Source organism: Maylandia zebra, linkage group LG7 (assembly GCF_041146795.1).
Source record: "Maylandia zebra isolate NMK-2024a linkage group LG7, Mzebra_GT3a, whole genome shotgun sequence".
NCBI lineage: Eukaryota > Metazoa > Chordata > Actinopteri > Cichliformes > Cichlidae > Maylandia > Maylandia zebra.
This window is the reverse complement of record NC_135173.1, coordinates 42,647,952-42,675,433: the sequence shown is the minus strand read 5'-3', so window position 1 is coordinate 42,675,433 and position 27,482 is coordinate 42,647,952. Positions and strand designations below refer to the sequence as shown.

At 39.2% G+C, this 27,482-nt stretch overlaps 1 protein-coding gene across 4 annotated transcripts; it reads right to left on the bottom strand.

Annotated features, from left to right (window-relative positions):
- Positions 1 to 3,717: 3,717 nt before the first annotated feature.
- Positions 3,718 to 26,994, bottom strand: pnpla7a (patatin-like phospholipase domain containing 7a). Of its 4 annotated transcripts, none has more exons than XM_014409706.4 (36): positions 26,850 to 26,994; positions 26,384 to 26,435; positions 26,191 to 26,265; positions 25,867 to 25,954; positions 25,629 to 25,711; positions 25,100 to 25,200; positions 24,855 to 24,995; positions 24,611 to 24,770; positions 23,285 to 23,365; positions 22,616 to 22,744; positions 22,392 to 22,472; positions 22,140 to 22,266; positions 21,980 to 22,045; positions 21,797 to 21,873; positions 21,512 to 21,667; positions 21,276 to 21,353; positions 20,595 to 20,800; positions 20,343 to 20,474; positions 20,030 to 20,153; positions 18,707 to 18,820; positions 18,343 to 18,409; positions 17,815 to 17,964; positions 17,388 to 17,451; positions 16,964 to 17,132; positions 15,988 to 16,170; positions 15,688 to 15,806; positions 15,383 to 15,539; positions 13,073 to 13,189; positions 12,926 to 12,995; positions 12,611 to 12,727; positions 12,306 to 12,454; positions 12,033 to 12,185; positions 11,494 to 11,613; positions 8,540 to 8,624; positions 7,964 to 8,079; positions 3,718 to 7,457 (listed from the first exon to the last, which is right to left on the bottom strand). In XM_014409706.4, the coding sequence occupies exons 1-36, from the start codon at positions 26,858 to 26,860 to the stop codon at positions 7,452 to 7,454; spliced, it is 3,924 nt and encodes a 1,307-aa protein (XP_014265192.1). In that variant the 5' UTR covers positions 26,861 to 26,994; the 3' UTR covers positions 3,718 to 7,451. The 4 variants fall into 4 exon arrangements, with proteins under 4 accessions (XP_014265192.1, XP_014265195.1, XP_014265197.1 ...); XM_014409709.4 differs by having other exon boundaries at positions 7,964 to 8,076; XM_014409711.4 differs by lacking the exon at positions 26,850 to 26,994 and having other exon boundaries at positions 25,820 to 25,883.
- Between the last annotated feature and the right edge of the window lie 488 nt (positions 26,995 to 27,482).

Sequence of the window (27,482 nt, the reverse complement as noted above, 5' to 3'; positions counted from 1 at the left end):
ACCCCAACCTCTATGGATCTTGTGCTTAGTGCTTGTTCCTGTGCTGCCATGATTAGTGCCTCTGTGCTGTCTTTCAGTCCAGCTTTGTCCAGCCACTGGTAGGATTTCTGGATGTCAGCCACTTCCTCTGCCGGTGGTACATACCGTGCAGGGGCCTATCGTTCCATGATGGTTCCCCCCGTTCCTCCTCATTCCTTGGTTTTTGCTGCCTGAGGTATTCGCTGAGCACGTGGTCAGTTGGGGCCATCTAATTGATGTATTCGTGGATGTTTTTTGTCTCATCGTGGACTGTGGTGCTGACACTCACCAGTATATATGTGTATATATATATATGTATATGTATATATATATATATGTGTATATGTATATATATATATGTGTATATATATATGTATATGTATATATATATATGTGTATATATATATATGTATATATATGTGTGTATATATATAGGAACAGTTTAAAGACTTTTTTATCTCGGTCTTGGTCTTGGCTTGACTTTGTCTTGGTTTAGGCGGTCTTGACTACAAGTCTACTCTAGTGTTGCAAAGTTATTGGTGCAAACCATCAGTCTGGGCATTCAGCCCAGCTTCCCAGTGATGTGATTTCATTGCAGAACTTTAGTATGAAATGTTAAGCTTCCTGAGCAACAAGGCACAACCTTTGGTGAGTGTGTGCCCTTGAAATAGAGAGTGGCTATTGCACCGTGTAAACTTGCTACTGGCTCAGAATGCGAGAGTACTGGACATCTTTGTGGAGTAAGCATCACAACTGTGTGTCTGTGTGTGCAAGAGTTTTGCGCTGCAACTGAGACGTTGTTGGCACCAGAGCAAATCTGTTTTCCTGATGAGGGGAGGTTCAGGGAAATGCCTGCCTACATCGAGAACAGGTGGGGGCGCCCGTACTGTTTGAGCGCTATTGATGGCTCCCACCTATCCATCATAGCACCACAACACTATCATACTATTTCAACCGTAAAGGCTGGCTCGCACTACATAATCATTTAGGGTATTGTTGATGGAAAAGGTCGGTACTGGAACATGTTTGCTGGATTGCCACAGAGCTTGCATGACGCTCAGGTTCAGAGACTGTCCACACTGTGGGAGTTAGCCAGCTGGGAAAACCGCCTACCAGCTCACATGAGAAGCTTCAGTGAATACTGCTTATTACATCCTTGAAGACTCAGTTTATCCCTTGAAGGGCTGGCTCGTAAAACCTTTTCAAACACCTGACAGCAGAACAACAGCTTTTCAACCAATAAGTTTTTTACTTTTTTTGTAATCAGTCGAGCAGCCAATTCCAGTTTCCAACAATGGAAACTGGAATTGGCTGGGCCGCGCTATGAATTCTGGGATAGGTTGAGCCACAAAGGATACACCCGACCCATCCTTCAAATCTGGGGAAAAGGAGGACGCATTTGTCGGCCGCATTTAGAGGAGTCTTCAAATTTGGGCTGCCTTCGTTGCATCGCTGTGACGTAATCGCCTACTAATGCGGCTTCAGGAAGATGCAGCCTCTGAATTTGGACACAGCTAATGAGTTATTAGAAATGTCCTTGCTTGTTCAAAGTTAAGTCGCTCCCAGTGAAATACGTACCATTTCCAGACTTTTCGGTTGGACCCACTCTGGTCGTTCCAGTCTTTGATGACCTGATAATTACTCTTTATTTTTTACGTTTTTGTCTGCATTGTTTTAACGTCCGGAGTCTATATTCTTCTCCCAGGTATGTTAGCTGGTGTACATTGTATGTAAATGTAATGCCTACCACAGACCCTACATCCAACATAAAATATATGTTGTATGTGTTGTACAATGTATGCATCAATTTCTGCAGCTTTCTTCAACTCAACTGGCGTGTAAGGTCCCAGTCCTTTCAATTTTACTAAAAGTTACCTTACGGTCAGATTGGACGGCTAGTTGCAAGTACTTTGCCCTTCATCCATGTGTTTATGAGTTTTCTTATGACTCCAAGACAACATAAATGCATATAATCTAAGGGAAACATTGTAACCCTTTTCACTATACCACCCAAAGGAGACGATATTTGATTCAAGTGGTGGTCTTCATCAGTCATTAAGTGACAATTAGCATCGGTTCTTAACTTTGCATTAACTTTTCATCCTTCCACTCACCACCTTGAACACATTTATTACAACCAGAATAACCATTATGAGCCTTTGTGTTTTTAATGAAAGCTTTTGCAGGTGCATCACACACAAATGGACATACTTTGAGTGTCAGCCATTGCAAATAAGTGTCATTCTTCAAAATGTGAATAAATGGGCCTTAAAACTGATCAAAACTTTTTGGCTTTCTAAGACAATGCTGAAGTCTACCGCTTTTGAAAAGGGGGAGTCCATCTATATTAAACTGCAGTGTTATTTAATTAAGCAGTCAAGAATAAAGATAGCCATGACACCAAACCTATAGCCAAGCCAAAATGATGGTAATCCCCACCATCCACTATCATAGTTCTTATTGGACCTTGCGTCCTGAGAAATGCGCTGGCACCATTATATATGCTTTATATGGTATATTATATAGAGTGCAGTTATGCACCTAAAGAGGCTGAAAATGTAGAAGCCAAGTGTCATAAACTTGTTATTTAAAAGGTCAGTATCAGTATTATCTGAATCAACAGCTGATGCAGAGCAGCCAGAGCTCTCAAAACTAGTCGTGAGCTTTGTGTAGTGATAAAGAGTTTACACTCACTTCTGAACTCAGCACATAGCCCCTTTCATCTGCGTTACAATAGTCTGAAATACCAGACACCACTATCACTCTTGGGTGCTTAACTTATCCACTGATACAGCTACGTCTACTTGTAAGTTTTGTGTGCTAACCATCTCTTTAACTGCTGGAGTATCTCTGTGGGGTTCGAGCGTCAGGAGCAGCGCTCGTCACAGTTCTCTCCCTCATGCACAAGATCACACAAAGAGTTCTGCCTGGTGTCTAATGCTTTTTGCCATTGTAGTAGAATTGTCTCTGATTGTTCCAGCGAGTTTTGTGCTAGACAGACCCATCAAGTGTTAGTTCTCTCCACAAGAATGCATTGCCAATGTCAGAGGAGAATGGCCAGACTGATTCCAGCTGATAGGAAAGCAAGACTGAAAATAACCACTCATTACAAACGAGGTATGTGCAAGAGCATCTCTGAAGGCACAACACATTGATCTCCCCCAGTGTAACTTTTGTTACATAAGAACAGGTCACTGAGGCTACAACTCACAAGGGTTTACCAAAACTGGAAAAGTGTAATCTTGTTTGATTAGTTTCAAGGATGATTCGTCCTGCTCTCCATCAGCAGGTGAGTGGTGATTAAAATAATCCTATTCATGCCAAGGGGAAATTGAGAGACAATGCTTAGACTGTTAAATAATTGAAAGTATGATCTCTCATATTAATTATAACAGTTATTAATGTTCTGGTTACTTATAGGATATTATAGCCATTTCTGAAACACATTTGTGGTGTTCCTAATATTTTGCCTCACCTGGAAGGCAAGGAGAAATCCTTTTCACCAAGAACCAAGTGCCTTAAAACATTATTCATAAGATATGCCCTTTTAGTAACAAAGCCCTTGATGGTTTCATTTTTAGTTACTTTCTCTGCAGCCCAAAAAAAATTCAATTTCTTTTACAATAAACTGTAATAGAGACAATTGGAGAGAAGGAAAACCAAACAAACAAAAAAAAACAAAAAAAAAAACCACAAACACACATAATACAGTGTTTAATTAGTAAAACAGCTTATCAGAACACACATTTGGGCAGTAATTGTACATTACAGGCTTAACAGTAGGCTTCTTCAGTCTACATCATTAGTATGGGAATGGGTGTCAAATAAGGGCACAAGTGGTCATTCCCACCCCCCCCAACGTGGGTCATCGAAGGTTGCATTAAATTCATGGCACAGTTCCACACATTACATCAGCACTTCATCCATGAGACGTTCACTCTGCCAAACAAGATTGATTCCCTGTGCAGAGGGTTAGGTACAAAGAATATCAGAGTGAACTCCATCACCTCATTGGTAAACAGCAAACGTTTTCTTGTCTCGAGCTGTTGTACAGACCACATTTAACCAAACATCATATGAGAGCCCATAGTGTTTATCACAAGGTTTCTCTCACCGTGTACACATAATGTAAGGCTGCAGGCAGTGTAGCATCAGAGTTTATAAGGAAATGAAAGACGAAGAAAGCAAAGCTGCATTGGTAAAGTTCTGATTAGATTTACGCCCAAGGGGGCCGCCGTTAGATATTGTTATATTGATGTAGGGTACAGCTAATAAACAATGGGTCAATTTTAAGTAAAGAGATTCTTAAGATGGGTTTGTGGTAGTGTAGAAAGTCTTTTACGTTCAGAAAAGGTATCACTGAAAGGGCTTGTTTTCAGCTTTAAACCATCACACAATCTATGTTTGTATCTGCTGCAAACAAAAGCAAGAAGAGAAAACAGCCTTGGTCGAGTTCTGGTAATACTGAAAATGCTCCCGAAACAATTAGAAGTTCAACAACAGCAATTTGATAATCATTCACCTCGTATAATGTCTTAATAAAAATAAAATTTAGCAAAAAAAAAAAAAAGTTAATGTAAGAATCTTTGGATTGTTGAGTGTTAGCCACAAAAAAAAAAAAAAAAAAAAAAAAAAAAATTTAGTTTCAAGTAATACATGAATAAATACAGGATATAATCGTCAGCACTAGTTACCTCCACCACAGACATAACACTTTTGTTATAGTTTCTTATATTAGCAGGATTACACAAAAAGAAAAAACATGAAGTCTGATTTTTCTGAGACTTTGAGAAGTAGAAAACGAGCAAAGGAAGAATTTATTACATTTTGTTGGACATCAGGATTGAGCGGTGGAGCTTCCCCTTTAAAACAGCCAATTGAAAATTAGCTTAGTCACCTGTTAGTCATTTGTTAAACTAAGCTGAGCTGTCTACACTGGCAGTCTATCACATGTTGTTTCACAGCTGTATTATATTTATTGTGCTAATAAATATACTTTGTACAGCATATGATGTGTACATGAAGTTATATTTTTGTAAAGCTGCATGTTAAGGCTATGGTGCAGCTACAGCACAGACTTAACACAGGACTTCAAATCAAACTTTAGGATTCCATGTAAAGAACACCATCTTTTTGTCATTTCATCTTTTACATAGCCGTATTTTCCGCACTATAAGGCGCACCTAAAATCCTTTAATTTTCTCAAAAACCGACAGTGCGCCTTATAATCCGATGCGCCGTATGTATGAATTCTGGTTGTGCTTACTGACCTCGAACCAATTTTATGTGGAACACGGCGCTCAAAAATCTTTCCAAAAATGTTTTAGTACGACTTTAGTAAGCTATGAAGCCACACCGCTTGATGGTAGTATTACGGCTACCGTAGTCAGGAGCCAAAACTCTGTTCGCTTCAGGTCCCAAAATCAAACGAACACTGCGGCATCATTGAGAGTTCAAAACTGTCTAAATTCTTTCATCTTTTAAAAAAAAAAAAAAAAAAAAAAAAAAAATTATCAGCGTTGCTACTTTACCAGGTATAACGATTAATTTTAGCATCCAGGCATCCATGAAAACAGAATTTATTAAATTTAACTGAGTTAGAAGTTAGCAGGAAGTTAGCTCGCTAGTTTCCACCTAAACATGATGTAGGCTACCATGTTCTGACTGAGAGATTTCTGAAAAAACTAAAACGTACAGCTCTGCCATCACTTCCAACATAAATGAAGACAGAAAACTAAAAAGCAGTGACGTTTGTAGGGTTACTGAATCGGCCTACTTGGTATAATGATTTGCTACATGATTGCTAGCGACACAGCTATGTTAGCATAACATAAACACAATGAAGCTGGAGGATGAACGCTAACTTTTTTCCCCACTCGAGTAACATGTAAGGTTAACGTGAGGGTTCCCGATGGTTAGCGACAAATGAAATCGCATGGCAGGATGCTGTAAATGGACCAAACTTCAGTCAGGAGAACAACTGAGATAATCCATCCACAATACGAGGTTAGTCTGCAACAACATGGGAATAGAGCAGCTGCAAGTGAAGTCGGTATGCCTTATGTATGAAAACAGACCCATTCATCGACAGTGTGCCTTATAATCCAGTGCGCCTTATGGTCTGAAAAATACAGTACTCCTTTACTATTAAATAACATGAATTTGAGCATGGTGGTTTTTGAAAAATGTTTTATTGGAGTATTAGTCTTGGCGAAGATCCTTCCTCTGAGTCATCTTTTTGTTACTATGTAGATTAAATTAGCAGTGTATTAATTTAATTGTGTCATACAAGTACGCATGTTAATCAAAGCTATGTACTTAACCGATTGTGCATTGAATTGCATTTTTGGAATGACTGAACAACTCTTAATAGAGAAGGCCAACATAATTGGCACATATATAAAATATGTATATATTCTTTAAATATATATTTTGACTACATTGAAAAAATCTGTATGCACAGATAACTTGTTTTTAAATTAAAAAAAAAAAAAATAATTTACCCTAGCTCTAAGAACAAAACAAAAACACAAACAAGCAAAACAAAAACAACCTACACTTGGTCAAGCACATATTTCAGTGGATAAACTATGTAGAGACAAGTTGAGCTACAGATTTCATCAGTCTCCATCAGACTCAAAGCAGATTTATTTATTTTTTTTTGGGGGGGGGGGGCTCTCACCAGAAAAGGGGGAAAACTAGTTTTTTGAAGTGGATTGCAACCACTGAAAATATTTTAAGCTCCAATCCAACATGGCCAGAACAAAGTTTCAAACTCAAAGGCTGGACATGTTGGCATTTCACTGTCTAACAGTCCAGATAACTGCTACTTAAAATACCTTTTGATATAATTCAGCTTGTTTAAAAAAAAAAAAAAAAAAAAAAAACACAAGTCAAACAATGCAGGTATGTTAAACAGTGTAGTGGAAATGAAAGTGAGATGACTGCATGAAGGGTGACTAAAGAGGTTAGAAGTTTGTGCTTCGCTTATTCTGCAGTGTTTGAGAAATTGCTTGTCAACCCTATGTTGCTAGCTCATTTTTTCCCTGTATCGATAACGAGAGGCGTTGGCAGAAATGAAAGACACACACACACACACACACACACACACACACACACACACACGCACGACAAAATGACAAGTTTTGCAGGTAGAGTCTGGTCTTTCACACTGGAGGGTAAAATGTAGCAAAGACAGAATGCTTCCATTGTGCTAACCTGTTTAAGCAACTTTTATTACTCCACCATTCACAAAAATAGACTACTTGGAATTTACTTGCTGGTTTGACATCGCTTCCAGTGAACTGTTAGGGATATCCGGAAACTGATGGTGGCAGCTGATGGGCGGGGTAATGGAGCATGTCGATCTCCCATCCAGTTCTACATCCTGAGAATCAGGTTGAGGCGTGCATAGTCATCCCCATTTTTCTTTGTTAAATCTAAAAATGAATGTTTAAATTGTCAGACAGCCATAAAATAAATAAATACAAAACAACCTGAATTGTATTGTTGCAGGTATACAATGTTCTCAAGCCCCAACTTCTAAATGATATCAATTTAGTTGAACTAGGTGCCCCTGCAATGGCTTCCAATTAATTTCAAATTTTAATGATATTAATCACTTTTAAAGCATGAACTGGCCAGACTCCAGTATGAACCTCAATCTGACTTTGAATAGTAGCCAGCAGGATGGTCTGATTTCCCAAGAAGTGATTTATGAAAATCCTTTTACCGAGAGGACTGATCAAGTGTGTTGTCATTGTAAGCCAGACAAACCTTTGCAATAATGGAAATTTGTGTTGCAAAACAATACAATTAATTATAATGGAACCTGAAAAGCCTGTTTTAGACATGAGTAAAAAACAAATTCCTCACTGTGGTTGCTTGCTCTTCTTCTCTTTAAAGAGAGCCCACAGTTTCTAATCTTACTACCACAAGTTCGCACCGTGTCAGCCGTCTCCTCCCCTTCGGTGTGCTCTCCATAGCGACTATACGTCTCCATGTCAGAGAGAGCACTCTCCAGTGCATCCTCTTCATAGTCAGTGTGGTAGTCGGATTCTTCTGATGCAAGGAAAGAGTGGGGGACAGGAAGCACACTGTGGGTGAATAAACTGGAATATTTGGAGTGTAGAATGGTGACAAATACACGTGGGTGTGCAGGTGCATAAGTCAGAACATTAGAAATGTCATACAGGGTGGACTTTGATGAGTGATGGATGACAAATTCATTATAAATAGAGAGAACAGGAATAAGAACAAGTTTGTAAATGCTTAGTTACTAAATTGCACAATAAAAACACGTTCCTTTTCCGTCAGCAGGTTTTACACTGAGGCTAACAAGTCAGTCTCCTGACTTGTTAGAATTCTGACCTAATAAAATATGACCTTTTGTTTGTGGGGTTGATTTGTTTTTCATTAGGTCAAGAATGACAAACACAAACATGGAGACATGAGCGTACTTAAAAAGTACTTTGAGTGTGGCTGAAAGCTGCAGTGTTGGAGTGTGTGTCAGTAGTTTTACCATCCACAAGAGGAGGTTTGACGGGCTCAATGCGGGACACAATTTCTGCCAGGTCAGTGAAGGAAGCATTGGGACATGTCACCACCTTTTAAAAAAAAAAAAAAAGAAAAAAAGAGCCACAGTCAGTTACAGGGACTACTGAGGAGGCATTATGGAATTTTGTCTTTGAATACGCTTCCAAACTGTGTGCCAAGAAACACTATAATGGAGTTGTCCTCCTCTAGATTGCTGTAATTTCCAACACACAGCAAAGTATAATGGAAACTAACTGCATGAAAGAAAAAAAAAAAAAAAAAAAATCTGCTGCAGACTTTTGTGCAATTTCAGCTTTTCAGTGAAGCACATCTGGTTTTGCCTTTTTTAAAAGCTCGGCTAGTCCCAAAACCTTGGTTATGTTTTTAAGTCTTGATCTGCATTTTGTGCATCCATACAAATAAATAGTATCAAATGTATCACAGAAGGAGAAGCATTGCATCCCCTGGTTGTTGTACTCTCCAGTAGCATCTGAAAATAGAAATGCATTCATTAACTGTGTGGGATGCCTATTGTTTAAAAGAATGAGAACAGAAGCCATTTAGTCTTAAACATTACGGCCTCAGATCTGCAATCATAAAAGTGGCTCCATCCTGTTTTCAGCAATTGTTCTGTTGCCTGTTATCAGGGAGGGGGAGGTTGCCAGTGTGAGTCCTGCTGTTTTACCCTTCATCCTTGTGTTGTTGTTCAAACTGGGAGTAAATAACTTCTTCATCATTCTCGTCATCTTTTGGTTAGGAGCTTTGTCTTTCTGTGACATTGCTTGGAACAAATCTGGTGCACAAAAATCTATTTTTGTGTACATTAAAAGCAAATTCATAGTTTTGTTATTACTTTATCAGAAAAAAAAAAAAAGAGCTTAAGGTCTAAAGTGGTGCACTGTTAACAGCAAGTCATATAGCACAACCAATAAAATGTGAGAAAATGATCCCAAAATAATTAACCAACCAACTGGTCAATTCAATGTGAAAGGACTGCAAGTGGGGTGTTAAGCTCACTTTAAGATACCATTTATTTATTAAACTCTGGATGCAAGGAACATGGATTTTGAAGATAATTAGTCAGACTCGTAAGATTACTCAAGACCATAAACTACAGCAGAGAAGTGTTCTCCTCCTCGAGCTTCCCTTTTGTAGGAAATAGCTTTTATACCCTCTCATCATTTCCTGACACATTTTGTTAACAGCTGTATTCTTATAAAGGGATTTGTAATAGGACTGCTTACAAGTCCATTTGTTGCATTTACATTGGATTCAGAGGAGTGAGATTTGAATATGGCTACTTACTAGTATTTCATTTTTAATTTGCATCTCAAAATCTGGCTGCTAAAAGCTAGAGAACAAAAGTTTTCAATGTCATTACAACCCTAAAGCAAATCATTTTAAAACAACTTGATTAAGTTTAATATACTATATTGTATTGCATCACCATATTTTTGTGGTTTTACATCAAAGAAAAGTCTATACTCTGCTGTTGATTTTTATTGAACTCTTTCATGTTCTAGTCCTTTTAAAAAGTTTTTAATGACATATTTTTAGCGACTGATGCTGGGGACTGTGTTGTTCTTGTGCTTTTAGATTTGACAGCTGCGTTTGATACCGTGGATCATGCCATTTTATTCTCTCGTTTGGAGCACTGGGTGGGCATTAGGGGCACAGCACTGAAGTGGTTCAGGTCCTACTTGACGGGGCGAACTTTTTGTGTCAGCCTTGGTGACTATGTGTCGTCCTCCGCTCCCCTCTTGTGTGGTGTCCCACAGGGCTCAGTTCTAGGCCCCCTCCTCTTCTCTTTATATCTGCTTCCTCTTGGTTCTGTACTGAGAAAGCACGGCATTCCTTTCCACTTTTATGCTGATGACTGTCAGATCTATGTCCCTCTAAAGAAAAAAGGCAGATACCTTACACAGCCATTACTTCAGTGTCTCGATGACATTAAGGCTTGGATGTCTGTTAACTTTTTAAAATTCAATGATAAAAAGACAGAGGTGATGGTTTTTGGTAGCTCCACTGAGACCCCCAATGTGTATGTAGATTCCCTGGCACAGTATGTTAAGCCAACTGTCACAAACCTGGGGGTCAAAGTGGACTGTAATCTGAAGTTTGATAATCAAATTAAGGCAGTAGTAAAATCTAGCTTCTTTCACCTCAGGCAGCTGGCAAAAATAAAGCCAATTCTTTCACGGCAGCACTTTGAGACAGTGATCCACGCCTTTGTTAGCACTCGGCTGGATTACCGTAATGCACTTTATATTGGGGTCAGTGCATTATATATTAGTCATCTACAGAGGGTGCAAAATGCCGCAGCTCGTCTTTTAACAGGCACTCGAAAGTTTGAGCACATTTCCCCCGTTTTAGCTTCACTTCACTGGCTGCCCATTTCTTTTAGGATTAATTTTAAAATTCTTTTATTTACTTTTAAAGCTCTCCATGGCCTAGCTCCATCTTATCTCTCCGAGCTGCTACAGCCTTATACACCCACCCGCTCTCTCAGGTCAGCTGATCAGCTGCTCCTGAAGATACCCAGGACTGGGCGTAAACTTAGAGGAGATCGTGCCTTTGCTGTAGCAGCTCCCAAACTGTGGAACGAGCTTCCTTTAGAGATTAGACAGGCCAGTTCTTTATCTGTTTTTAAGTCACTCTTGAAAACCCACCTCTTTACCCTGGCCTTTGACACCACGTGAGATGTTGGTTTTTTATTTTAGTTGTTTTTAGGTGATTCGATGCAGTTTTAACATAGGGCTGTCTTAATTTTATGTTTTATGTGTTTTATTTATTTATTTTGCTGTTTTTTGTTATTCTATTGTTTTAAACTTATTTTCTGTACAGCACTTTGTTCCTGTGCTGGGTATTTTAAACTGCTTTATAAATAAAATTGGATTGGATAGTGTATGTCCATGTGTTGTTCACTGCCAACATCCTTACATTGCTTCTGCTTTGCGTGTTGTGGAACTCTTCTTGATGTCTGTCTTTCAGCATTTTTTCCACCACACCACTGCGACGCCACACATCAAACACAGTCTTGCCATGCTGGTACCCCACCTCCTAAAAATCACACAAACATATTCACATATCAGTACCATTTTCTATTTGCCAAAAAAGTTATTTTTAAAAGTTGGTCTAGTGCAGGGGTAGGCAACTCCAGGCCTCGAGTGCCGGTGTCCTGGAGGTTTTTGATGTGTCCATGACCCATCACAGCTGATTTAAAGGGCTAAATGACTCCTCAGCATTTCTTGAAGTTCTCCAGAGGCCTGGTAATGAACTAATCATTTGATTCAGGTGTGTTAACCCAGGGTGCGAACTAAAACCTGCAGGACACCGGCACTCGAGGCCTGGAGTTGCCTACCCCTGGTCTAGTGTTTCAGATAATGAAAAACTTTTGTCTTACAACATCTGAAAGTTTCAATACTTGTTCATGATCAGGGGTAAAAGAGTTCAGGTGAAAACAAATTTCTGAAACTTACAGCAATTTCATCAAACTTGCCAAACTCTAGTGTACGGTATCTGTCGATTGGAGGTCTGATATACTCGCAGTAATCGCTGCTCTTCACAGACTCCAACTGTCTCACACAGCACACATAGGCCAGCCGAGTCTGAATCTCTGCCATGTTTAGCACCTGTGGAAATTAACTTATAAATCACTGAAATGATTTCCAAAAATATCCTTATTTTTATTGATAGAATTAAAAACATTGCTGCACAGCATGGTGTGTCTTTACTCTTAATCAATCCATCACCTTAACTTTCTCAGCAAGGGGGTTAAGGCGTTTCCATAGCAGCCACCAGCCTGAGAGTGAGTCGCCGTAATTAGTGAGATTTGTTTCATCCCGGCTGCCCACATCAATAGCTATTACCACTTTGGCCCCCATGGAGCGCGCAACATCAGCTGGGAGAATCAGGGGAAGAAGACATCAAGACAAACAGCATACAGTACTGGTAAAATTAAAAATATATTGCTATAAGCAAACAGCTGAGCAACTACATCAAAGTACGGCTACTTTTGATACTTAATAAGGGAAGGTACAAACTGAATGTAACAAACCAGGCAGGTTGTTGATATAGCCTCCATCCATCAGCAGGTGTCCATCTTTCGGGTCACACAGAGGAGGGAGATATCCCGATAGAGACATGCTAGCACGGACATACCGCCATAGAGAACCTCAAATAACAAACAAGCAACTTAAACTTACTTAAAAGGCATAAAGCCTAACTGCAAGCAACCAATATGAATCAACCGAAAATTAATCAGACTATTAAAAAGAGTCAGTTCATCTATGACCACAAAAAAACAATTCAGAAAACTCAATGAAGACCAGAATGATTCTTTCAAAATAAATAAACTGAACACTGTATTTACCATCAGTGTGTACTCTCATGGCAGAGGCAGTGATGTCAGTTGTGATATTGAAATATGGGATCCAAAGGTCCTACATGACACAGAATTTACACTGGCCTCAGATCAGTATTCCAACAGCTGGGTCACACCTACTGTCATTTAGCTCACCTCAATCTGTTTGCTTTTGAAGACGTTGTTTATGCCAGAGTTGAAGGAAGCACCAGAAAACATGGATGTGATTGGATATGTCAAATCCAAGACCTTCCTAAATACTGAAGTCATTTCCTACAGGAAAAGCCAAAAGAGTCAAATTAAAACGAGGTTCAAATAAATGTTTCCCACCTCTAAGCCACTCAAGATCTTTTTGCTTAAGTGCAAAGCAGAATTAATCCCTAAAAGTTAAACTTCATTTTAATACAATTCTCACCTTATACCCAGGACTGCGCAAAAAAAACAAAAAAAAACAAAAAAAACCACACACTTTGTCATATTTTGTCTGACAAGTGTACATTTCTCAATCATTTGAACAATATTGACTATACAGTTTTGCCATATCATAGCATCCAAAATCAATACCGGTAACAAGCCCTGCTAGTTGTCAATACTGTGTCACGAGTATTACACTATAAAGCTACTTCTGGCATTTTGCCTCAATGCCTTCAAAATACTGCAAAACTAATTTTGACGCCACACCCCACACCCTTGGCCAATTTGTTCACTCCAGCTTGTAAGCTAAAATGCTCATCTGTAACATTACCTGCATGTTTAACTTTCATGTGTTCTAGCTAAGATTTAAGATATAACACATCAACACTGTCAACTTGTGAGGTGGGGCTAACTTTTAGAGCAGAAAACCCAGGACAGTGATGTCAAATTCACTTTGATCTTAGCAGGTTGGACCAGTGAAACATGATAAATGTGTTAAGTTAAAGAAAAAGTTACGATAGTTCATTACACAGGCAGTCCAGGACACAGGCAATAGTTGAAAAATTTACTTTCCTGTCATTTAACTGTTTACCTGTTAGTTAATTACTTTGATGGATGGGTAGTCTTTACCAATAGGAAAACTTATGAAATTATAGTGGACTGATTCTGGCCCCCGGGACTTATGTTTAGACATCCCCATCTAGGGTTAAAGGGTTACCTAACATGGCACAGTTTCAGAGTACTCCCTTTCCTTGTTGATCACTGTGATAACTTTTTACATTATTGTGTCTTTTCCACATGCAGTAAGTGAACATAAGAATGACCGGAGCTTGCAAACACAGATCGATGCATACTAAATAGGGATACAGCTGAAGTGTTACATCTAAGGCTACGTCCACACTAGCCCGAATAGATTCAGAAAACGCTCCGCGTCCACATTAGCGTTTTCAGTCGTTTTCACAGAGTTCTGCGTCCACATTGAAACGGCCGAAAACGCTTACGTTCCAGTCCTGCGCATGCGTGAGACGCAAGAAGATTCAGCCTGCCTCATTTCTGTCTGCCATTTATTTACTTTCCGGCTCTTTGAAACGTCATGGCAAAATGTCGAGGAAAAGCACAGTTTTTTTGTTTGTTTGTTTTTTTTAAATGGACTAACAATGAGGTGGAGTTGTTGCTGCGAGTAACACAAAAGTACAAAGTTGCAAAAGCAAGTGAGAATTAAAGAATTTGAAGAAAAGCGATCTGAAGCAAACAAACTGATATTAATCTTTAATAGGGCTGTCAAAATTAAGCGCAAACAAAACAATTGCTGTATAATGCCCTCCGCTATCTTTGTTTAATTGGTCACATGACTAACATGCATTATCGTTTTTGAAAGTCTCCATTTTCGCTGTCCACACTGCGACGCATAAGAACAGTCTTCAAATGTATGAGTTTTCGAGAGCGTTTTGAAAACGCTGCATTTACTTTCGGTGCCGTCTCAGTGTGGACGGGAGGCCAAAACGGAGGGAAAACGATGCGTGGATGTAGGCCAAGTCATTCTAAGGCAGAGAGCTACTCAATGGCAGGAACAGGACTTGTACGTGATATGAAATGGTGGTTAATGTGCTCAGCATGGTTTATCAAATTAAAAGCAGAACTGAGATCTAAACTGGATTAGACTTAAATCATTTCAGGAAGAAAGTCTCACATCCATGTATAACTAACCCAGTTTAAAGCAAGTTTAAAACATACTCTAGATTGCTATCATTAAAAGTTTGACACTGATCAAATTCAAGACTTCTCTGCTCAATGTCATTCCAGGAAACCACACCTCCATTTTATTATTTATTTTTTAAGCAACATTAGAAGGGGGAAAGAAAAAAAACGAAAACCCAAAACAATTATACTGTGGTTGAACTTGGAGTTCTGGTAACTGCCTCAGAAGTGACTTTTAAAGAAAGAATGGGACAATGTCTGAATAGTTTATGGAAAACAAAGCAAAGCAGATGTCAGTGCATTCAGAAAGATTTAGATCTGAAATACTACAGCAATTGCCACTTTGACGCTTACCATAGCCCATTCTCTAGCTCTTATCCTCAAGCGACTGTGGCTACGGTCCTCTGCATATAGAGCGCCCATCAGGGAGCCAATTGATGTTCCGCCAATTAGGTCTACGGGGATGCCAGCTTCGCATAGTGCACGCATTATACCCACTTGAGAACAACCCCTGGTTAGAAGGGTGGGGGAACAAACATGGAAAGTGAAAAATTTTACAAAGAAAAGACTGACATAAATAACCAGCATCATTAGGAGCTGATGTTGTATAATGTCGTCTTTAAAATTATGATGAGAAACAAGCATGTGACAAACATTACCTGGCCCCTCCTCCTCCCAGGACAAGAGCAATAGCATTGCCTGTAAGAACACGAGCCAGGCGGGAAAAGTCAGAATGGCGATCTGCTGGTTTCTCAAACACACGCTGATACAGCTCCAACTGCAAAGATAGCAAAGTACTGCTAAAAGAAGATGATGAAACAAGTGGGATAAGAATGAATGTACTGATGTTGAAAGACAGGAAATAAGGAAAACTACAAAATGCGAAGCTGAGGGTGGATCTGAAGGGGGGGGGGGCTTTTAGACACACAGCACATTCTGGCCATGTCTTCCATTCTCACCAGTTTGGGCTGGCTTCGTTTGGAGAAGACCCTTCGGGGACAGGCAAGATGGAGGTGTCTGGAAATCCAGCTTCGCATGTTGAGCCAGTCTACGGTTCCTTTGGGTGCAGGACCATCTTCTCTGTGCAACAGCACAAGCTGCTTCTGCGCACGCACTGCACTTCCTTCCAACATACGCTCCAACTACAGAGAAAGCAGCACAGATATTTTAGAACATTTTATGAACTATAGGAATTGAGTCCCTGGGGGAGAGAAGAGAGAAGAGAAGAGAAAAAAAAAAAAAATTACTTTTCTTAATCATATCTGAAAAAATACAATGTTCTGTTATCTTTAAAAACTGGAGTGAAAAAATAAGCAGAAAAAAAAAAGTTCCACTAAATATGTATTTTAAATAAATAATGTTCTGGTTCAGGCATTCTTGTGTGACCAACAGGCCCTGCATCTTTTTAAGGTATAGCGTGTCTGTAACATATACACCACCTTTCATGTGTGCCCTGAAAGATAAAATAAAAGATGGAGATACAATTATACAGGGACAGATTACACAAGCAGACTACACAATTTATTTAAAAAAAAAAAAAAAAAAAAAAAGGGCAGCTCATTGCTTTTGAGATTATTCTCCACATGAACTGTTTACCTGCATGAAGTCAAAGATTTGTCCAAGTCATTTCTGAACAAAACAGAAACCAGAAAGCTTCCAGTATCAAACTTGCCAATTTCATACAAAACTGTTTTTAATGAACTGCAGAATCTTTGTTAACTCAGTTATTTACCCTGCAGGTGCATCTCACCACACTGCCGCTTTCAGGTATTTTTCTGATTTGCTGGCAGAGGTGACAAGAAGCCACATTCACAATAATTTGTGAATGTGGCTTCACAGTAATTTGGGAGTGTCTTTGCATGATTTGAAAGTGTAGCTCTAACAGCTCCTAGTAATACACCTCTCTCTTCTCCTGGGAACCAGTGAACACCTCACCTCCCCTACAGTAGGGTCCTGCTCGCCTAATCCCACAATAATGATGCAGTCAGCCTGACGGATGCACCTCTGTGTCCACGGGGTCAGTGTGTAGTCAGTCTGGTAAAGAACTATGCGATGGATGTCTTCTTGTTGGCCCAGCCAGCTGGACAGACGGTACTCATGGACACTAAAGAGGAAAGGAGTCCATTAATGACAGGCAGCATTGCTTTGCTGGCAGCATCCAAGACATGCATTTTCCTCTTGTGCCAATAGAGCAAATTTTAGCAGAATTTAATGAGCGTGAAAGACAAAGCACAAAGAAAATAAAAACCAACAGAAAGCAGTAAGACACTGAAAAATACTCATTTTATTTGAGGTTTGAATAAGAGAAGATTGGACCTGCAAAATTGCATAAAATGTTTGAATATGGCCTAAAACATACCTGTCAAGTGCAGCAGCTCCAAGACGCTGTTTGATAATACCACTTGTCAGTAGAAGAGTAGGACCTTTATGTGAGAGATGATAGATTACACCCATGAATGTCTACTTCAAGGAGGTGTTACGTCCAGGTTAAAGACAGCTGAAAGTGATTTGATTTTGGTTCAATTACAGTTCAAATTAGGATGCAAATAGGAATCCAGAATTCTTAAAGGGAGAGCATTTCCATCATGGCAGCCCCTCTAATCATGCCTCCATGTCCTCGATAAGAAGTTTTGGAAAATGACAACAGACTGGGTGAAGAGCAGCAGTAGGCTGGTCATATGTTTAAAATAAACAATCATCCATGACCTGAAGCGTTTTCTGTGTCGAAAACAGCAGTGAATGATTATAAGCCAAATTTGAGCTTCCATATCTCTTTCCATTCTTACCTATTGCAAGGAGTGCATGCTGCAGCTCTAGAGTAAAGGCAGTAAGAGGCACCTCTTCTGATACTGGCAGGACTGCCACAGTGGAGAGGTTGGAGGCTTGGTTTCCTGCATCCCACTTACTTCCTGGTGTGTGCAGGGCCAAACTGCGAGCTGGAGATGTGTTACAGATTTGCAAATGGTGAAAAACAGATTTAATACCAGAAATGATGGGAGAACCTAACCAATTAAAACATGTGTAGACCATGCATATGTTCAATCCAAAGTTTGTTTGTTTCCCAGCCCCTACATAAAGGACTTTCTGAGAAGTTTTTAGCAAGAGCCAAAGAAAAATTACAAACCTTATTAATTACAAACAGTATCAAAACATTTTCAGTTTATTATAATTAAACACAAGATATTTGTTTATCCATTAACAAACAGATGTGCCACACAATCACTCCCTTTATGGTACGTCAACAAAAACTGCCAGTATGTCTGAGCCAGGAAAGAGCCTGCAAAATAGGCAGCATAGCACACAGATGTACACACCTGTCAGAGGACCATTGACCTGCTGCAGTATCTTCTGTCCGAGTAAGTGGATCAGCCTGGTGACAACCTGAGATGCACATTTTATAATCAGCCCTGTTACTCAGATTCTGCAGTACAAAGTCATTTCCTGATTTTATTTTAAATGTTTATTGTGATGAGTTTCAGTGAATGCAACATGTTAATTTTTATTAGTTTGATTAAATGTATTAATTATCTGTATTATTTTCATGATTACTTCAAGTCTTTTTTTGTTTAAAGGAAAGGGACGGGTGAGGCAATAGCACTTGTTCTCTCCAGTAAAAAGGATTACTTTAACAGAATTGTTTTCAAATGAGATGAATTTAACACATTAGATTAGGCCTACCTGAGGAAATTTCCTCTTGATAGAGCAAAGTGCACCTTCTGGTAGCTTGGCCAGCTCAGAGTCTCGTACAGCGTGTACTGTGGTCGCTCTGTTCTGACGGGTCAAGGTCTCTACCTGCGCACAGACAAGTCATTAATTACACAAAATCCAAACAAAGCCTATCCAGGAATGCAAGTAAATAACTAATTGGACATCTTAATAAATAATTATATCAACATTTTTGTTATAATTTTATAAATAATAGTACAGAATTTATACCTGGAATTTGCCATTTCTGTATCAATTATTTCATTTAGGGCAGGCACTGTATATTCTGAACAGACATTGATTGTCTCCTTCGATTAAAAATAAATAAACAAATAAATAAGAATACATCCGAAGCTAAAAGGCTAAAATTAACCTCTACCCCTCATCTAAAACTGACATCTGAGCCATGCTAAATTTGTCTCACAATCACTATCACAGAAGCTCCAATGACAGCGTCTCTCCTCCAGGTAACAGTAACCATAGGATCCATTAACCCAGGTATTATTAGAAGTATTGAACCAGTCACACCAGCTGACAGAGAGGTGGATGAGTTAAACCAAGTGACTTTGCTTTACACAGGCTGAAAATACCATATAGAGTTTAATTTGAGAAAAACTTGGCAGAACTATTAAAATATTTAGAAGATATCTTAGAATCAGATTTGATCATTGTCATCAAATCATGTTTGTATAAAAATGTATCCCAAAGTCATGCTGCCCCCCCCCCCCATTTTCCCTTTGATTGTAATATGAAGTGCAGTAATTTCACACAATCCATTTATTACGACCCAAATCTTTTGACCAGTATTGAAGGTTAACAACACCCACACTCCTCTGGTAGTCTGGCAAATGAATTTGGTGCATGCTTTTGTCTAAATGCACTTTAGCTGTCCCAAAAAGAGCCCGAGACAAAGAGCATGAAAAAGATATAATTATCTGGATTTTTTTTTTTTTTTATGCATATTCTATTTCAGCTGCCTTTTGGCTACATTTTTTGTTCTTTTTTCCCCCCTTTGTTTAAATATATCCCAAGATGTACTGGTCTTAGTCTGTATTTACTGAAAGTAGAACATACAGGAAATCCAGTCTCATCAGCCATATGCAGTATACTGACAGCTAATAGGCAGTTCCATTTGTGATATTAACATTGTTAACATTTTTTTTTTTTTATATCTAACCTTTTAACAGGTTCTTATATGAAAACAAACAGCTAGTGTTGTTTGATACAACATAAATATTAATAGTCTTCCATCAACTCTTCCCCAGCTGTCTTCCCTCTGGCTGTCACCGTGCTTACCACTCCAATCAGGTCACCACGTCCGTACTCCCCTATCAACTCTTTCTTGCCATCCTCCTTCATGATTACTGAGCGCAGTCGACCACTCAGCACTATGAAAGTGCTGTCTGATTTCTCTCCCTGCCTGCAAAAAGAAAAGAAAATACAGATAACTTCAGTCTACTGCAAATTTGCAAACAACTCAATCACATTTCCAAATTCAGCTTCCCCTCCCTCGATTAGTATTTATTAACTTGTCCCACATGAACCAAGTAATGCCTGCAGTGTTACGAGTTGATTTCACACATGAGACACAAGGTCAGCAGAGGAATACCTGTAAACAGCCCTGCCAGCTTCGACAGCCATCCAGTCAAGAGCAAAGTCTATTTGCCTGACAAAAGATGACATCCTCTTCACCACAGCATGAGCAACATTCAGCACCACTTTGGGCTCCACTCGCATTATCCTAAAGAATAAAGAAGAATCCACAAAATGACAAAGTAGAAGTAGCCATCTTTGTTTTCCCCTCCAACTCTACAGTGCTGAACATCACAACAGTGTGAGGATGTGTGTCCAGGTCACTCACTCATAAAAATGTGTTTTGGAAATAGAGAGGAAGCTGCAATCTCGCTGAGCTCGAACTGTAAATATGAGGGGCTCTCCAGTCAGAACAGCAAGGTGACCAACAAGCTCTCCGGGATGCGTTACAAACAGGCGCAATTCTTCTTCACGGTCAATCATCCGCTGGTAAACATGGAGGAGGCCAGAAATCACGAAGTGGATGCTCACCTCCTAAAACACCAAGAGGGAACGATTGAGAGAAAATGCTCAGATTTAACAGTCCGACTCTGAATGCTGTTAACAATCAGGTGGTGAAATACTGAATTCATGATTTTTAAGATGAGTAATACCTGTGTTGAAATTCAAATTCTACTGTTGAAAGCATTACAGGCAAGTCATTCCCAGTCATCCCTTAGATTTTTAAATGACTGATTAGTTTGTTTACTTTATAAGCTTAACCTGTTTCCCCTCTTGCGTATGACTCTGGATAGCCTTTAACCATATGATAGTATAAGGGGGCCGCATTCTAATTCTTCCCACAAGCAAGTTCACATGGACACAACTTTACATGCACACTAGTTTCCCAAGTCGACCCTCTGCAATGCATGGACACTGTCCAGTGGAGGCATAAATTAATCAAGAGCTGAAATGAAGTAAAATATTAAACAGAATGAAAAGTAGCTAGGTTCTAAGTTGTTGTTCCAACCTGATCTCCCTGACGAGCTACCACAGAGCCAGCTTTGACATGGTGGACGGTTACTCTGCCTTCAAGCAGACTAGGGTCCTGCAATAGAAAAAGACACTCTAAATATCCACTTATGATGACAAGACTGTGGATTTAACATTTTCCCACTTAACATGCCACAAAAATAAATTTAAAAGGGTGCATTGAAAGGATCAGAACACTGACACCAGCTGAATTTTCTCCAATTAACCCCTCACCTGCAGCTGGATGAGTCCCAGCAGGTCTTTCTTAGCAGCTTGGAGGATTGCACTGCTTTTACCAAGATAGGTAGCATCAGCGTGCCCTCCACTGTCTGTATAGTGAAATACTTCAGATGGTGTGTGTTGCATTGTCACACTCTTCTTCAGACTAGACTACAAAGACAGGCACAGGAGAGAAACTACTATAGAGGAAGTAGGTAAGATGCAGCAGATACTGTGCTATTGTGTTACATTTACACACAAGACCTGTCACCACGCTTCAATGTAAAAAGCAGACCTTACTTTGTGAGTGATAGGACTTGACGGAGCCTCCTCAATGGTAACTCGAGCTCGTTCGCAGGCCATGCTCAGGTCATTACCTGTAACTCAGAAAACAAAGGATTAGGATAACGAGTAAATCTGTGCAGGAAATTAATACAGCCATGTGGCATTTGATGATCGCTTATGTCCAAGGCAGTGACCCACCTGTGCATTCAGTGGGCATAGAGGTGGATCGCAGCTTCCTGGTTGAATGGCTGTCCTTTACACCATCTGCAAAAGTCAAGTGCCAGCACTGGATCAGTTTCAGTACAAGACAAAGCTGAAATTGAACGGCATGTAGTGCATGTTTGTGTGTGTGCTTGACCCGTCTCTGCAGTGTTTTCAGTGGTTCCGGCAGGTAATTCGTCCTGGAAGTGGAGACGTCGAGTCTTTCCAGTATTTGCTTCTGCCATCACATTGTTTATATTGGTCAAGGGCACTGCTTGACTCTCCTGTCAGTCAAGGAAAAAAGTAAATAAATAATAATAATTGCATCATAACTTGTGTGACACAGTCATCGTGACCATGTGTATGCACATAAATACTATAGGTGTCCTATAACAAATTCTGCTCCTACCAGATTGAAGAGCTCAGTTGTTAGGCCCAGATAGTTATGCAAAGCCAAAAAGGTGACTCTTTGGAGGCGCACCATAATTATCTGAAGAAGAAAAAAAAAAAAAGAAAGAAAAACCCTAGCTACAACATGATATGTAGTATATTCTGCTAATTGTTGCATGTTGTAGCTCCAAATTAGATGTTTAATTGGAGAAAAAACAAACACTACATAATGCAATCTGTTACCTGAATGACGCGTACAAGTGTCTCAGGGTACTTCTTAAACACTGACTCAAAGGCTGAAGCAGGTAAGCGTAAGATGGTGGAGCGAGTTGCAGCTCGTGCCGACACAGTTTTATATGGAGCTGGATAACCCTGGCAAAATCGAAGATAAGAATCAGAAATCTCATCCACATCTTTCACAGCTAAGTAATAAATTGGGTTAAGGATACTTTCCCCAAGGTTTATTACGTGACCTGCACGTGTACCTGTGCTTGCAGCATTTTAATGTGGCCTAAATAACTGTCAACACTTCAAAGCTCTATAACACAAGTGTGATAGTGTTTAAACGGTTTCTATGCAATGGCAACAAAGTAACAAGATATGAAAAAGTTATTCTATTGTAATAACTGATTTTTCTATACATTACATACGTGGTTTGAGTTCATTACTGCACAATCAGTTCCAAACAACATCAATCTGAGTGTGTGAAAAGGATGACAATGATGTATTTTAAGAAGAGAAAAACAAAGTTGAAAAGATGCAGCTTTAAATAAACAAATTACAGCAAATACAAAGTACATTAATTTTGTTTCAGGGACATGAAGGTAATGAATAAACAAATCACACTGACACAGACACTTCAGAAGGCAAATGAGGACATAACCTAGAGAGAAAAAAAAAACAGGAGCTCACAGTGATAGTGTCCAGAATACTGAGCAGGCTGTGGACGCTGTCTCCGGGGAGGACATCCTTCACCACTGATTCTGTGCCATCCTGCAATACAAAAAAGAAGAATACAGGACATGATGCCAACAAAATAATATTAATAAGGTAAAAATATTTCACACTGTCTAAACAAATCTGCAGACATCTAGTTGGATGAAAGTAGGACTTCAGCTAAGTGGACATGATTAAAATTTAAGCAAGCCAACAACATATTGGGATGCCACTGACTTGTTGTGATGGCAAAAATAAAGTAGTTACTATTTATTCTACTGTCCTCTGGTGTTCATGCTTTATCATTAGACGTAAAACTGGAAAACAGAAAAGGCGCTGAAAATGAATGTAAATTAAATTAGGTACAGTTTGGAGCCAACCTTGCATCACACTTTTTAAAATGAACTTTAATAATGACCAGTGGGCACAGTTGTTAAAATTGCAATACAACTTTTGAATTTACCATTTTCTATATAAATTGATGTAATGTCACAGGTCAGTAGGGTTGGGCCATATCATACTATTCACGGTAATACCAGTATAATGTTAGGCAATGATAAGAAAATGAAATATCGGGTTGGAATATGGGTAAACACGCATGTGCAGTGCCTTTGTTTTCATACGCACATGGCGGCGACGGAAAATGAGAACGGCAAAAGCAGATTGTTGAATGAAACAGATGAACCAGAATTGTTTTGTAAAACTGGTACAACCTCAATGATGTGGAACTGGTTTGGGCTTTCATCTGTCAGATACACACCAAAGCACATTTTTTGGTAGAGCATGCAAGCAGGCCATCGTTATTACCAAACCGATTTTAGGTGGTACACCGCACTCAAAAAGCTGTCAAAAGTGCTTTAGTTCGACTTTGCTAAGCTACGAAGCCGCACCACTTGATGGATTGTCGGAGCATTATGTCTACCGTAGTCGGGAGCCTCGCGGAGTAATACGTACTGTGCTTCAACATAATATTACCGCATTGTGTGTGTGTGTGTATATATAAAACCTTTTTTAGTTTTGTGGATATTATACATGGTTATGCTGAGGATATGTCAGCCAATTTGTACTGGAAATGCCTTTTGGTTAAACTGTCAGCAAGGAATTTGCACTTTTAAATGTTTATTTAAAACATGCCATATACAGGCCATATTGCCCTGCCCTACAGGTCAGTAAGAATTAAAAAAAACAAAACACAATATTACTTGCATAAAAAGAAAGAGGCAATAGAATTTCAAAGGTAATTAAGTTTCAAAATTAGCCTAAAGAGAGAGTCAAATGGAAGACAACAAATCATTCACATACATTCTCTTGTATGCACAACTCAAGTCTTCCATCCTGGACCACGTAGATGCTGTCATCATCATCTCCTGGTTTGAACAGGCTTTCACCCTCCTGTAGCTCAATAAACACCATATGTCGACACAGCTCCAGAAACAGAGGCTTCTCAAAATGGCCCAAGACCCTACAAGTTGAAGAACAAAAGCAATTTAAAAAAAAAAAGAAAAAAAAAAGAAAACCCACACACAGACAAAATTGACTTGCCTACCTGACATTTTTCAGCATATACAGGACCTCAGAAGGCAGATTCGAGCTCTGCACTTCAAACTCTGTTAGATCAGCTTCCAGCAGGGAGGGAGGGGGTTCCTTGGGCTGCAGGGTGGGAGGGTCTCTCCGGATCCTCAGAATTCTGTCAGGAGGAAAAACAAACAAACATGTACTTTAAAAATAAAACACTAATTTCACAAAAAGCCTTGAGTACATAGTATTTAAAAATGTGTTCTTTCGTCATACTTGCGGGCTATGTTTAGAACTTTGGTTCTTTTTCGTATGCGCTGTGGTTGCTTTGATGGCGAGGGATGGGATGGAGAAGGAAGCGAGGAGAGTGTCTTAACCTACAAAACAATATTCAAATATATTTTGTTTATTGCGCGCAGAAAAAGAATTTTATCCAAAGTTGTACTTCTACTTAAGAAATATTAAAACTGATTTTTTTTTTTTTTTAAACTGCTGTATTAAACATAGAAAGGCTGTTTGTCATTTATCATCAAGCCAAACTACTGAAGGCATTTTCAGTCATTGTGTATTAGGGTGAAACTATAGTCTTAGTAGTGTTGCCTATGAAATTAATAGGAAACTACAACTAGATGTTAACATCAAGTATTTCTGGACATCAACTGTTGGCATAAAAGCATTAAAAGCAAAATTAACTAGTTTTTATAGAGCAGATAACAATCTACTAGACTATACTAGTAGACTATACCAAGAGAGTGTGTATGAGCCATCAACAGAACTGAGAAGGGAAAAAAAAGAAAAAGACAACCTTTCGCATGATCTTCCTTCCATAGAAAAGCACTTTATCTCGTTTCCTGAATCGATAGTGAGGTACACCCGGTTGTTGATTACCTTGTCGGAAAATCAAAAAATATAATTCAGATAAACAACAAATGTCATTCTGCAGCAAGACTAAAAAAATATATATATATATAGATATATATCTATATCGCTATCTACCTATCATAGAATAAATATGAAGTTCAGCAAGAGGTCAGATGACTCACGGGCATGTTTGAATCTCCTGTAAAGGAAGAGCACCACAATTCCAATCAGCACAACTGCAACCATAGCTCCAATCAATACACCTGTAAGCTAGAAGACAAACAAGACTGATGAGGCAATAATATGATCACATGACAGCACAGTTACATAGAGTACAGCACGTTTGTAAAATTGTTTTTAGTCCAACTTTGCATCACAATTAAATTACCCGTATAACTCTAAGCAAAACGAGCTCTATTGAGTGGAAAACCGCCCGATTTGATAACACTGTATCCAGGGCCCTCATTTCTTGTACAAAACACAGGCACTCAATTTCCATTTCATACCATGCTGGTCTGCATCCTCTCCTCCAAAAACTGTGGCAGCCGTGCACGGAAATCAGTTCTGCTCATCGTTACCACCTAAATATAACACAACAGATTCAAGTAATACATGTTCAACACTGGTAGCTCCCAACTAACTCACTTTTCTCCTTTCAAACCAAGTTAGGAATAATTTTAAATGGAATTATGCGCTTACTGAACTGGCCATTTTGCACAGGTCTCCATCATCCTTTCCATGACACTCTAACCTATAAGACAAAAATCTCTATTAACGCTGAGTCTGCAGCCCAAAAATCACATGCCATCGAGGGGAACCAAAAGTTGCTGAGGAAAAGGCAACAATTAAGAAGGGGAACACGGATTTGTATGTTAGCAGCCACTCTCGCCATGTAGCGTCGTGTCGCCTTCTTAATTCATCTTAATAAAATTACCAGAACACGAATAGGTGTTATAATTAGCCAGCAACAAAGTAACTTTCGATAGACGTCAAGCTTTAGACGATTTACTGAATACGTCTGAATGGAGTAGCTAACGTTAGCTAAAATAACATTCGCTAGCAGCTGTCCAGCTGACTGAGAGTAGCTGCTTCACAAGTTATCTTGAAGAACTAAGATAGTCAAACTCTGTGAAGTTGACAGGGTGTAAAAAACCACGAGGCTTACTTTTCGAGCATCCTGGGGTGCCGTTTTCAAGCTGATAACATAGCTAAACAGAAGCTAGAATAAAGTTAGCGAGAAGCTAACAAAGTTTTATGCTGTCTGTTGCTTAGCTCCGCCCTTATCCGCTGTTACCTTGGTAGCGCTCAGATCATTTATCCAATCAGAAACGGACTAGGCACATCCTCGTCTTCCTGTTTTTAACAAAGCATCTTTGAAGGCTACAAACATCCGAGAGGAAGTGGAGTTTGTTTATTTCTCGACCAGTCTCTTGTAGTGCTTAATATTTCTATAGCATTTTCGAGTTACCTTTGCCTATTTCAGACGTTTAATATTTATATTTGTCACACTTACTTCACATGATCAAATACATTTTAATATTGGACAATGATAACATGTGTAAATACAAAATATGAAAGCTGAATGAGCTTTAACTAGCCACACCCAGTCCTGATTTAACCTAGAACCTCTTTGTGAACTAGCCTAAAAGATCTCAAAATACAACATATCACGAGCTAAAGAAACTTAAGAAAAGATGAGAAACAATGTCATTGATATCTGTCCGTTTGGAAAGGGTTACGACGCCATTTCTCTAAGCTCAAAGACTTAGAAATGGCAGGTGAACCATGGTGAACCATT

Coding starts and splice junctions, on each gene's coding strand:
- pnpla7a (XM_014409706.4), bottom strand. Junction 22,473..22,615: donor CACTTGTACGCGTCATTCAG/GTAACAGATTGC, acceptor TTTCTTCTTCAG/ATAATTATGGTGCGCCTCCA. Junction 8,080..8,539: donor CAAACCTCCTCTTGTGGATG/GTAAAACTACTG, acceptor TCCTTGCATCAG/AAGAATCCGACTACCACACT.